The following is a 13,815-nucleotide window of genomic DNA, read 5'->3' on the forward strand; positions in this document are numbered from 1 at the left end:
TGTGCACTCTGGCAGTGTGTTTTTCTGCATAGCAAGAGATGCTGTCATTAAAACAAAGACAAGATAGTATGTACTGAGAAGTTCCACAGAGGTGAGGAATACTGCAGGATATAAAATGGATGCCAGATGTGTCTGGAAGTTTGGGTTTTTTCTCCTCTGCAAATATGGATCTTGAGATAATCAAATCCATAATAATGATAGTTCAGTGTTTGCAGTCCTTGAAAACATCTTTACTCTGTGCCACCAGATTAACCAAGTTGTCCTAGACTGAGTAATCTTAGGTACTTGTCTACATACTTGTTTGCATCTCCTCACTCATCTTACTTCACTAGGCAGTTCAGGAATTAGGAGTCTCTCACTAGTCGAAACAGCTGGCTTGCTTAGGCTGGGGTGAGAAACTAATTTAATATTTGGAGTAAGCAGAAAAGGGAGAAAAGAAGAAACAAGAGAGAAAAGGGTTTGTCTTTATACATGAGATCAGTAATTCTGGCCGTGCCTAGTCTGTTGTCATTATAAACCATGTCACCTGCACTGTTAATGCATATCTGACTAATGAGCTTGTAGCAGACAATGGGATAGTTCAAGATTATATCCCTTTTGACTTTATTTTCTTAACTTGTGAAACTGGCATAAGCTGGACTGTCTGTAATCAGCTCTGGTGTCTCAAAAATCAAACTCCAGTGGTCAGGTATTGAGCTTTTTCAGCAATCCTAAGTTTGAGGCAAGAGCATTTTCATTGGGGTTACTTGGCCGTTTGTTGGGCACTTAATAATAATAATAATAATTATTATTATTTATTTATTTATTTGTTTGTTTATTTATTTATTTCCTGCAGTTCCTAACCTGTGACCTTAGCCTTAAACACAAGTGACTTGCAATCTCTTATTAGTTGTCTGTAATGCTACTGCTATGTGCAGATGCAGAGAATGTATAAAAAGGGCTGGTTATTTTCTGTTCTTGCTCACCATTCCTATTACACATATTACTGGCACTGATGTCTTGTTTCAGGCTGCAGTTAGCTCTGCCATTTGTAGATGTAGGAAACCCTATTTCCTGAAATACCTGAATGATTTACAGCTCTGTCAATAAGACTGTTTCTTGAGAGTTTCTTCTTAAATGCACTGTATTCATATTGACAGCTTAACATATTGATTTGCATGAACAAGCAGGGCAAGGCAATTGGTTATCATCCCTTTGTAAGAAAAGCATTGAGTCTTGTGATAAATACCTTTCTTTGTAAACCTCATTAGCTTGCCATCTCCTAGGTCCCAGAAATACTCTTACAGACTTTTGGAATAAAGAGAATACAATAAAGATGTTGACTAGCTCCTGCTGCAGTTTCTAACTTGGTATTCTACTTGATGTTTGTCACGTTTGTTTGTGACAAAAAAGGGGATACTGAATAATTAAGACTTTTGCCAAAGTGTCAGAATGCCTCCTTTCTTTGTCTTGATTGCTCTGAATCCAGAATAGCCTAAAATTATTAGATAGGTCTTTCATAGTCACAGTTCATTCTGCAAGTATAAAAATGTTATCTGACCTATTAGAACAAAAATTGTTCCAACTCAGACTTATACCTTCTGGATTAGCTCTTACTGAGTGATGCCGTCAGCCTTTTCCTTTGCAACTTCAGTAAAGCTTATGCAAAATAGGTAATTCAAATAGGAAAAGAGTGTTTTCAAAATGAAAAAAAAAAAACAACACCTAAAAATATGGATGGCATTTCTATGCAGTGTACCAGTTTGTTGCATATCAGTGTGTTTCAGTACAGCATCAATTTTTCTTAAGACATTTCTTAAAAGCCTCATTTGTATTTGTCTTCCAATTAGCAATTTATCATTTTGTTCTGACTAGTATTACTTTTCTAAAGGTTAGCTGCTTTAAAGGAACGATGACAGTAAACATGAAATACTTCTTTGAATGTCTGTCAGAATGTCTGTGTGCCATTAACTTTTAGCTGCATTTCCTCATGAGCTGGGTGGAGTATAGTGGGATCAATGTACTTTAAGCTCATAAATCTAGGTGTCTTTTACATGTCTTTCTAGAAGGATGAAACAGTGGTGAAATCAACTCCAAATTAATTTCATTATTCAAATGATTTCAGAATTCTCCTTGAACCAGTTAGCTGCTTTATTGTCTTCCTGCAGCAGTATTTGACATTGTGAGAAGAAGCTCTGCATGCTTGGAACACTTACAGAGCTGTTCTTGGCTACCTCCTCTAGACTAAACCATTTATTTGTTGCTCTTTTCAACATGAGCTTAAGCTACTGAAGAGTAGTAGAAATGGATCAGAGAATGCATATGCAGCAGTGGATAACTACTTGGACTGCTGAGTCTCTTTCCTCTAGCAGGCACTAATGATATGGTCCCTGTTTCAGAAGGTCTAACTAGGGGAGTAACCCTTCAAATTCTGTCGTGTCTTCTGTGCTTTAGGTGTTTCAGATACTAAGTTTGTTTCCTTAGTGTAGTTAAAATTCCTTACACTTCTTGTCAAAGGAGAAGAGCATTACCCTGCTGGTAGTATCTGGGGGAAGGAGCCAGCTTTTCAGATGGTTCTTTGCTCCACGATGTGAATGACATTCCTTGAGTTATTGTTGATGAGGACTTTTAATCTTTTTCCTGTGGTTCTTTTGGGTTGCCAACTTACTGGCTTTAGAATAATGTAAGTGTAGGTCTTGTCTCTTTTGGCATTTATGCCTTCTGTAGTATCTTTGTGAGGTGGCAAAAAGTATTTACAGTGTTCTGTAGTTAATAATTCAAAGTGCAAAGTATGCGTGTGCCTCCAGGTAGGACCTGTGTTGACTGTGACATGGAATTCTCTGGCCTTAGACCCACAGCTGGATTGCAGCCCATCAGTTTTCTGTGGTAACTGGTGGTGTAAGGCAAGGCCTTACTGTGAACTTGCACATAACAGTTTGGGGTTGAATTTGAACTAACCTATATTTGTTTTAGGGGAAGGTCATTTACATGGGTAATGATTATGAATCAGTGGAAGTATGACATAGTGAGTGAACAAAGTATTTAGCTTCAGTGATTCTTAAGCAGTGTTCCAAATGACTGGATATGAGGACAGAATGTTGAGTAAACTGAAAGAAATAATGTTTCTGCTAAGAGTGGCTGTTGATTAGAAGATTGCTTTTAAAAATGTTGATGAATTAATTACTTGTTTATCTTTTTTTTTTCTAAGTATGTATAGAAAATATGATTCAACTAGAATAAAAGCAGAGGAAGAAGAAGTCTTTTCAAGTAAGAGATGCTTAGAATGGTTCTATGAATATGCAGGTAAGTGTGAAATGCATATTTCTTACCAATAATAATTTAATTTATATTGGAATATGAAAATTGCATTAACCGAGCTTTCAAAACACTGAATATAAAGAGTTTTTTTGTATAAGTCTGAAGAGAAAGTTTCCTTTATCCTGTGTGATGTGAGATTGAAGAGTTCAAGGTTCAGTTTTGTCTTTGTCTGTATCCTATAAAAAGAATACAGGAGGTGTGTAATTTGAAATGTTTTGGAACATGTGTACTTTACTATTCAAATCTACAGTTAAAGCTGTACTTCTGTTGAAAATGTTGTTACCTCTCTGTCATCTGCCATGTTAGTGCTGTATAGTACAGAATTAGCCTCAGAAGTGGTGTGTCTTTAATTAAAATAACCTGAAGGATGAGGGAGGTAGTAATGCTAGTATTGTTCCTGCTGAATCTGATGCTTAGGGTTTCAGGCAAATAAGTGAATTAATTCAAATATCTCATATTACTGTTACCAGATAGTTTTCCATCACAAAGTCTAGAGAAGGCAGCCTGTATTATTTATTCTTGTCCTTGTGTATGAGAACTTTCTTCAGGCATTACTTCTAGGAATGTTAATTATGGTCTGTGGTCACAAAAGGTGATTCTTTATTAGTGAAGTTGGTTGTTGTATTTGTTTTCCTGCACGTGTTTTCTGAAAGGAAGAATTTGACAGATGGGGGATAATCATCTCATGACTGTAAAGACCAAAAAGAAATTAAATAAATGTTTAATGTCATCTTGCAGTTTTCTGGTGCTGTCTTGGATAACATGTCTTAACAGCTTGTTCTGTTTTGTCTACGTTTTAAACATAATGAAGAGTGACTTAATTTGATGTAATAAACCATTTTTTTCTCCTAATAAAATTATATAAATGAAATTCAATACTTTGAGATCTCACTTGTCTGTGGCAGTCTGTGAGAGGAGATTCAGACAAATTCAAGCCAAATCTAACCTGTTAGATTGTCTGCCTTTCTGACCAGCTTGATTTATTTTTTCACTCTAGCAACAGGCATGACTCATTTTTGTCAAGACTTTCATGGAAAGAAAGGATGAAAGGAAGGCTTTGTGAAAGAACTTTGGGGTTTCCACTGGATGCGCACACACCAAGATAAAACAGAAAAGTGGAGAGTACAATTCTGTTGACAGTATTGAGTAACATTCTAAAAATTGAATTTTCAAGGAATAATCTTTTGTGTTCTTGCTTCATTACTCTTCTTTATGGATTCAGACAGCTGACACTGCATTTGGGTTTTTTCCCCTCCCTTGGTGTGTTTTTGCATTACAGAATGAGTCTTTTTAAAGGCTGTTGTGTACACTCTGAGAACTGAGTGGCTGTTACGAAAGATGGGAAAAGACACAATTAAACTTCGTTATTTCTAGAATAGATCACCTAATAATAAAATACAGATTGATCTTCCCATTATAAATCCTGTTTTTCTTGCACATGTGATCTTTATATTGGAGGAAAGTAGGCATTTCAGCCTGTATTTTTTTCAAATGGGCCCTTTCATGAGTCAAATAATTCTAACAAAATAGTTCAGATACTTAAAGTGTTTTTTAAAATAGAATTGCACAGTACAATTCCTAATGCCTGTATAACCTTTTCAGGAATAGAAGTCACAAATATCTTAAGACCATATTGTATTAGTGGTGCGTTTTTATTTTGAATTTTTCCTTTTAAGTAGGCAAAGAAATAACTATAATTCGTTATTTCCTTCCCATTACATTTACTGTTAGTTGGATGATGTGTGGCCATGGTGTAGCAATATGAATAAGCAGGATAACATTATATAAAGATAGTATATGAAACAATGAGGAATGAGATTCTGGGAATGATAATGTCTTGTATTTTGTATAGCTGTACATCATATTTTTATGTGATTTGATCTTGTGATAACAGTAGAGATTCCAGCCAGGGAATGAGTTTCTCTGGCCACTCATTTTAGCCTGGTAATATTATGTGGATATTCTGTTAGTCTTAAGTGCATTAATCAAAAATCTTACTAATTTACACTTCCAAGATTATCTCAGTAAACGGGTAGAAAGATTGGCAGGAACGACAAGTTGTTTTACAGTTTCTCTCTTTTCAAAGGTGAGATAAAGATTTAAGTGTATCCAAGTCTGGTAGTAAGTGTGGAAATATTTATATCATGTCAAAACAAACAAACTGTTTGAAAGTTAGGTTGTACTGTGTGATTGCACTTCTTTTGTGCTGTAAAGGACAGGCTATTTTAATTTTTAGAGATAAGTAAAAGACATTTTGTTTGCAGGCACAGATGACATTGTAGGGCCAGAAGGTATGGAGAAATTCTGTGAAGACATTGGAGTTGAACCAGAAAATGTAAGTTCAGAATCCATTTTGAAAATGCTTTATCTGCTGTGGTATACATGATCCAGCCTTACAGCTCTTGCTTTTCTACCAAGAACTAAAAATTTCTTGAAAGTTTAAAAGAATCCAAGAAATATAAACCAGGGAGATTTTGAAACACATTTGGGAACAATATTGTGGGCAGTAGTGGCCGTTATACTACTTCTACTTTAACTTCTAAAATAGTGTAGCAAAGTTCTGAACTTTCCACTTACACAAGTAAAAGCATTTGTAGCCTACTGAACAGTGCTTGTTTGTAAAACACATGTTAAATTCTCAGTCTCCTTTTTTTTTTCCCTTTTAAACAGGTAGTTATGCTTGTGTTAGCATGGAAGTTGGATGCACAGAACATGGGCTACTTTACATTACAAGAATGGTTAAAAGGAATGACATCACTACAGTAAGTGCTTTGAAAATTCTCTTAAGTTTGTTATAGTAAACACAGCTTTTCAGAAAAAACACACTTTACTGTTTTGATGCATAACACCTAAAGCAAAGAGCTTTGCCATGGAGTAGAAGTGACAAGTTTTTGGCCTGAGTTACGATGATATGGTCACTTAGAGACAACTTGAAACCTGACATCGCATATATAAATACAGTTTAATTAAAAGGTCTGCAGTCTCAGTAAAAGAGAAATGTTATGAGATTTGATGCACTTTCTGTCCCCAAGGACACCTGAATTGCACATATATTTTAGATATTGGTATGTTGTTAAGAGTGATTTAGAACAGTAAATAATACAAACCCTTTCTGTAACTCTTCATTGTTCTTTCTAAGAGTTGCTTTCTCCAGTCAAGAGCTTAATTTTATGGCAAAGTTAACATAAATAAAGTTTGAATAGTCATGTTTCATGGAGAGTTGGAGAAAGAACTGTTTTGACTTACCTTCCAGAAGAAAATGACTAAAACTGTGTAGGAAGTTGTATAGTTTCAGCAAGACTTCAGAAGTATTTTTCACTGCTTTGATTTGCTGTTTGTTTTCCATGCATGGACAAACTCTTCATTTTATCTGTTGGAGAGTGCATTTTTTACAAAGCCAGTCAGTTCCAGTAGAAGACTTTGCTACTTTATCTAAATTTGTTTCACACTGTGGGTTTAATAAGGCATTTCATGCAGGCATACTCAAAAACATGCCTCTGTACAGAGTGATGTGTTTTGAACAGGTCAGTGGAGATACTTAGACCTCTAACAGGTTAGAGATTCTTTCTTAGTACATCAGACATCTAAATAAGAATGCAGACTCTAAACTCGCTTGGTTCTTGTTTTGTAGGTGTGATACTACAGAAAAATTGAGAAATTCTCTGGATTACTTGAGATCTTTATTAAATGAGCCTACCAATTTTAAACTTATTTATAGATATGCCTTTGACTTTGCACGGGTAAGTACTGTGCATTTGAAATTACGAACGTTACTGTCATAAATAATAATTGAAAGACCATATACTTCTAAGTTTTTCTCTGAAGGTACCACTCAAGATTGCTTCTAACAAATGGAACAATTTATGTTCTAAAACAGTGTATGCAAGATGTCAAAACTGGAAAAGTATATAGGATGTGTAATGCTTAGTGGTTTGGTGACATGTTTTTGTTATGTCTCTGCCTCAAGCTATTTTATGACTTCAGGGAATTCATTTAGGCTGCATTTTTCTGTATATTGGAGCTTTATCACTGAGTTCCCCTGACTTTATAATTACTGTGGTTTTTCTTACTCTGAATTTTGTGAGCATAAACATATTTAAAATGGGAAGACACTTCCCACATTTCAATTGCTAGTAAAAATGGGTAACTTGATAAAAGCTGGATATGATAAAATACTGATTCAGAAGATTGTTGGAATGACTTTAATGATGTTTACAGTATTAATTAAAAAATATCCTGATGCCAGTCTTCCTGCTATAAAACATGCTTTGATGAAATTTTGCCTGCAATGGAACCAATATACATAAGACTGTTCATACCTGGAGGGAGTAATAAGAGAACTTTATTTTCTGAAATAACATTTTGAAATAGAATTTGGACATCCATTTTGCTAATGGAATGTACAGAAGGTTTAACATAAAGTAAAACTGAACCTCAGATTTCAGTGCAAGAGAACTAAAAATACTAAGAAAACTTGCACCCAAAAAGTAGCATGAGAAAAATAAGAAGGAATTGAACTATTAGCAGTTCTGATAGTCTCTAATTAGCAATTCAGATTTTTGGTACCTCAGTGCTTTCTGCATGTCAGCACTCAGATTTATAGTAGTTCACTTTTAAACATGGAAACTTGCAGCTGAATATAAAAAAATGCATGAGATTAGTCAGTATGAGGGGAAAAGAAAAGCTATATCAACCTCTTAATGCCTCCTTTGCTGTATAAAGCTTTATTCTGCCAGTTTTGCTTAATGTAAAATGCAAAGGCATTGCCTAAGAAGTTCAAGGTACTGGTGAAATATTTGGGATAGAGAGCAAACCTGTGCGAGCTGATGGCCTGTCAAAATTAAGTGCAGATACTTAAAAGGTGGATATTGTATGTGTGCTTTTCAAGAGGTACCAAACTGGTGTGAGAGTGGTCTCAAAAAAGAATTTAAACATTGAGACACAGGTGCTGTGCATTTGTGACAAAAAGCCCCTGCAGATTATAGAACTTCAAGTCAACGATATATAAACTGGGGAATATTTGGCTAATATGATTATTGAACTTTTGATACTACAGATGTAGGGAATGTCTATAGGAGAATGGCATCTAATAAGAGTAGAAAAGAATGCTGAGAAAGGTGGGTATATTTATAGATGCCAGATTAAATTAGGTGTAATTTTTTTCAGGATCGTTCAAGTGATTGGTAGAAAAAAGCTGATGGTTTCACATTCAGGAGATTGTATTATTTCTGTCCTAAGGATAAGTCTTTCAGGGAAGTGTCCCGTGGCAAAAAACCACTTGTCTAAACTTCCTGAGTTTTAAGAGAAATTTTTGGAAGAGTCTGTTGATTTGGCATTAAAAGTTAGTTTGTGAATAAAAATGTGTCATCAAGGTTTTATGTGGCATGCGCAATTTAAGTCAGCATAGATTTGAGGAAATAATTTAAAACACCATATGTTGATATTAAGCACAAATACATTCCTCAATCATGTTGGCCCTTGTTATTGCCAAGTGTGAGAACATACAGATGCATGTATTACATGGCTTAAATAGATCTTTAATGTGAAATATTGTGGGGAAAAATACCAGGAAGATTGTCTACCATTAGTGTAAAACAAATAGTCACATAAAACAAAGTTTATTAACAAATTCCTTTAGCTGTATCCAAGGAATGTAAGTGTCCAGAATGTATGCTAAGAATGCAATTGCATCATCTGTCATGGCAGATGTGCCATTAGGCAGTTGGAGGTAGGTAGAAAGGGCTTATCTGAGCAATTTATTCTGATTAGTAGTTGGAGAGAGAGAATGTAGAAATGTAACAATATAAGGCATGAAAATCCAGTGTGGCCAAAGTAAAGGCGATAGAGCCTTTACTAGAGATAGAGTCTTTACTTTAGAGATTTCATTAATACTTGTGTGTGAGAAGAATTCAGAGTATAAACAGTAGGTAAAATAAAATGTATTCTGACAGCAGCATTATTTCTGCTTAAAAGTATTTGTGACAGAAGTAGGGCTAGACAGAAGATGGGCTTTGGAAAGAGAATTAGTTTTTAGAACTTTTTGAGGTTGGAAATAAGTGAAAGGCAAAAATGCCTTTTCAGGTTTCTTTTTCATCTTCCTTACTAATTGAAAAGCCTTGTTCATCATGGAATTTTTTTTTTTCTCTAAATCTCTCTTGGATTTAGTGCCCAGAATGGAAAACATCGCATTTTCAGAATTGCTGGTCTCCCCACTTTGCTTTCAGAACAAATCTGCATTAAATTCTGTCTACACAATTTTAGAATGGAGGAGCGTTTAGTATCAAATGAACATAACCTTGTGACTAGGGCATTCAGTTGTTGACTGAGAACTGGGATCTTGCTTTGTCACATCCTTCCTATGTGATAGAAGACAATTCAGTTATGATTTGAGCTTGGTTTTTAATAAAGATGTGTATTCTATAATGCATAGAACTGCATTTGTGCAGGTGAGGTATAGGGCTCAATTCCCTTTGTCGTGGGCAGCTACTTGTCTTGCAGTGATCTCTTAGATACTCCCTGCATCCATAATATCCCTATGTGGGATATGTCGTGGTGGACAACAAAATGTCCATGAGTCAGCAGCGTGTTCTTTTTGCCAGGAAGGCCAATGGTATCCTAGGGTGCGTTGGGAAGGGCATTGCCAGCAGGCTGAGGGAGGTGATCTCTGCTCAGCCCTGGTGAGGCCACATCAGGAGTGCTGTGTCCAGTTCTGGGCTCCTGAGACAGGAGAGACACAGTTCAGTGGAGAGCAGTGAGGTTGGTTAAAGGACAAGAGCTCACCAGTGTCTATCAGTATCTGCAGGGAGGGTGTCAGAGAATGGATCCAGGCTCTTCTCAGTGGTGCCAAGTAATAGGACAAGAGTCAGTATGCAGCAAGTCATGCACAGGAAGTTCCACCTGAATATGGGGAAGAACTTCTTTGCTGTGCAGGTGACCACCCACACTGAAACAGGCTGGCCAGAGAGGTTGTGGAATCGCCCTCACTGGAGATATTCAGGAACCACTTGGGTGCAATCCTGTGGCATGTGTGCTAGGGGACCCTGCTTGAGCAGGGGGTTGGACCTGATGACCCACTGTGGTCCCTTCTACTTACCCATTCCATGATTCTGTGATACCCTGTATTTTCTTAATTTAGACTTTGCAGTCTGCTGTCATGAATACATACTGAGAAGGTCTACATTAGCTAATATGGAAATTTATTTTTTGTGATTTCATTAACTTGTCAATTTGTAGCTCAGTGCTATAACCAAGGCACAAAAGTGTGGGGGTTTAAGTCTCTCATAAAATTGGTTTAATTTCATTATAACAAATGTAGATGAATAAACTACTTTACAAAATGGAATCATACATGTACATGTTACTTTGAGATGTGCAGAAGTTGTTACTAAATATTTGCCACTGATTAACAAACCTGCTGGGTACAGATGCTGCTGCTTTTACTTAGCAGAAATAAAAAAAAACAGCCCTTAAACTTAAATATATTGCTGTTACATTTAACTAAAACTGGATAGTCCAGAGAGGACTAGTGCTAGTATATTATGTTCTGTCTGCTGATTTGATAATTTATTCTGAATGTCGTGTAACCAGTTAGAATAGCAGAGATCCTCCCTTGGCTCACTCTCATGTAGTGAAGGAGGTGTCAAGTAGCACTGAGTGTCTATGGAAAGTCCATGTAGTTGTAATAATAGAGCAGGAAGTGGGTACAGGACTGCTATTCTGAGAGGTGTGGCTGTGCAGGGGATACCTGCAAATGTGGCTAGGGACATGATGGCCATTGCTTGCTAGGGAGGTGTGAAGTCAGAAATGACCTTATACCTCATCTGCCAGAATGGTGATGTTTTTGTTGGGAACATCTATAGAAAGCAACAGCTCTGTATAACAAGCCATTACCTATAAGGAAGGAAATTTTACTGGCAAGTTGTGTTTTATTAAAAAAACACTATTAGATATTGCTATATATTATTTATTTGTTAATTTATTTTGTCCATGGGTGAGCAAAGTGAAAAATCTGGAATTCATGCTCTGTTTTCCTTTTTGACCTTTTCATGCAGGAAAAGGACCAGCGCAGCCTAGATATCAATACTGCCAAGTGTATGTTGGGCCTTCTTTTAGGAAAAGCATGGTCTCTCTTTCCAGTATTTCATCAGTTTCTAGAGGTATGGAATTGGAAACAGGATGACTGGGTTTTTTTAATCTGTCTTCTCTGATACTTTTAGCTTGAGGTAGAATGAACAGCTAAGAATGCTGTGTTCTGATTTGGGATATAGTAACCACCAAAGCAGCACATGCAACTGGTTATTTTTCCTTTATTCCTTTTTCCCAAATTCCTATGCTGTTAAGATTTGTGTAATGCAGAACAAACTATAGAATGTTATTTATTTGCTTCTGGCCTTTATTTTATTGCTGTAATTTGCCCTCTAAAAGATGTCGGAAACATGATTCAACACTAGTTTAAATACTTTCTGGTTTAATCCATTTTAGTTTTAGATGGCATACAGATTAAAACAATAATGCATCACAAAGTTTAATTTTTCTGTAAGAAAGTCTGAGTTTTAGACAGTTGAAAATACATTTCAGTAATTTCTGTTTCTTGCCTCAAGCAGCAATCAAAATACAAAGTTATCAATAAGGACCAGTGGTGTAACGTTCTTGAATTCAGCAGAACAATTAACCTTGACCTCAGTAACTATGATGAAGATGGAGCCTGTAAGTATGGCCATATGTTGATGTTCTAAAATAATCTATTTCTTTGATCTTAATCATTCAGTGTCCTTTTACAAAATTTTGTAAAACACAGTTATTTGATCTCTCTACAGGGCCGGTGTTGTTGGATGAGTTTGTGGAATGGTATAAAGGAAAACAGATGACATAGGAGTTTAACTATGCACAGCCAGTCAAGAGTCACTGTTACCACAGTTATGTCAACCATTAGCCATAAACTGCTATTTGTATCAAAGTGCATGCTGCTTTTCTTGCACTGCATCCCTTTGGCAGGGAACTTTTGATGTTTGCTATTTAACAAGCTAGCTATGCTTGCTGTTTAGCATTGTTCTCTTTGAAGGCTGCTTTGCATTTTGTATTTACACTACGAATTGGTGAACTTGCCAGAGTCTTCACTGTGATTATGTGTAAATTGCTGTCTAAATTTTGTATATGTGTATAAAAAAAGGCTTCACCTAGGAATTATTTCTGCAGAAATGTATTGTAAAAATAATTTTGTGGCATATTTCTAATCATCACTTACATGTCTGTTGAAACTTTAGTTATTTTGTTTTTCTTTTGGTCTCAAATGTAACATTTCAGACTTTCTGGACATAGTTATGTGAAGAAGAACTATTTACAGTTTCAGTGTTACTATTTGAGATGCCAATTTCTGAGAAGAGAAGACATGCTGTGATTTCCTTCATCAGAATTTGCCAAACCTGACCTAATGCTTTATAGGAATGAAATATTGGTGTCTTAAAAATATATATACATATAAATATTTCAACACTGTAATAGTTGTACAAGCCACAGATGATTTCCATTTGAAGAAAAAAGTACTGACTTTTTAATGTTAAAACTGCAGTAGTCATTACAGGTACAAATGGACAAATTAAAGTAGCTTTTAAAAATGGGTTTTAGACTTTTGTAAATTGCCTTTGGCATACTCCTTTTTAATTTTTCGTGTACCAAGAGTGTTTGGTCTGTTTGATCTAGTGACCCAATGGCATTGAAAGTTCTAGCTGAAATTAGTGGTTTGGGGAAGTATGCTCACCCCTAGCACAGACATAATAAAGATTTTGGGGATTTTTTTGTTTGTAACACTAATCTTTTCAAGGGCCTCCAACTTCATGTTTCTAAGTACTTAAATATGATATTGGAAAAAATATGATGTTGAGTAGTCGAAATATTTTTTTTTTCTGTTGAGGATTAAAGTTTCCTGGCAGAATGTCCATTGCAGGCAATGGGCATGTAAGACACCAGCATTAAATGACAGTACTTTTTTGCAGGGACCACTGCCTGTTTCACTCATCTCTATCTGTATGGAATGGTTCTAGTGATTATTTTGGTAAAAAATGAGTGAATGGAATAATGTTTTAAGTTCTGTAATTTTGTCATGTTGTCTTTGCCTTACCCTTCTTTATTAAGTAATGTTAGTGTTGATGTTTATAAATAGGTCCTTGAAATATCCGGTGCTATTAAACTTTGATCCCTAAGGATTTATTAAAATGTTATCAATTCATGGAGCATTTAACAACGAAGGGCCAGTGGGTGTTTTGGAACAACAAATAACATTACTTTTCTACAGAAATATTTCACAAGCTATTGGCAGTTTTGTTATTTCCCTAGAATGTGATCCAGGGGAACAAGAGGAACGTGTTTTATGTTGAAAGTGAAATTTTCTTCTGTGTTGAAGGTTCTATCCTTGCCATCAAGTCAGGAACACCTTGACTTGCTATTGACTTGACTCCTTTTAGGATTTAGCCTAGTTTAGCAAAAGCTGCCCTGGGCCAGGAAGTTGTAATTGTGGTGCTA

At 35.8% G+C, this 13,815-nt stretch overlaps 1 protein-coding gene across 15 annotated transcripts in view; it reads left to right on the forward strand.

Moving 5' to 3' along the window:
- The window catches only part of DCUN1D4 (defective in cullin neddylation 1 domain containing 4), a 37,581-nt gene extending 24,082 nt beyond the window's left edge, over nt 1-13,499 (forward strand). For 11 of the 15 annotated variants that reach the window (XM_014873408.2, XM_014873407.2, XM_088163353.1 and 8 more), the window contains 7 exons: nt 3,188-3,282; nt 5,562-5,632; nt 5,968-6,059; nt 6,929-7,037; nt 11,349-11,453; nt 11,901-12,003; nt 12,114-13,499. In XM_014873408.2, coding sequence (XP_014728894.1) covers nt 3,188-3,282; nt 5,562-5,632; nt 5,968-6,059; nt 6,929-7,037; nt 11,349-11,453; nt 11,901-12,003; nt 12,114-12,169 — 631 coding nt within the window. In that variant the 3' untranslated portion in view covers nt 12,170-13,499. Of the gene's footprint in view, nt 1-3,187; nt 3,283-5,561; nt 5,633-5,967; nt 6,060-6,928; nt 7,038-11,348; nt 11,454-11,897; nt 12,004-12,113 lie in introns of all 15 variants that reach the window. The other 4 variants (XM_088163358.1, XM_088163344.1, XM_088163346.1 and 1 more) reach the window with 1 other exon arrangement.
- The last annotated feature ends 316 nt before the right edge of the window (nt 13,500-13,815 follow it).

This window comes from Sturnus vulgaris, chromosome 4, assembly GCF_052056855.1.
Source record: "Sturnus vulgaris isolate bStuVul1 chromosome 4, bStuVul1.hap1, whole genome shotgun sequence".
Lineage (NCBI taxonomy): Eukaryota > Metazoa > Chordata > Aves > Passeriformes > Sturnidae > Sturnus > Sturnus vulgaris.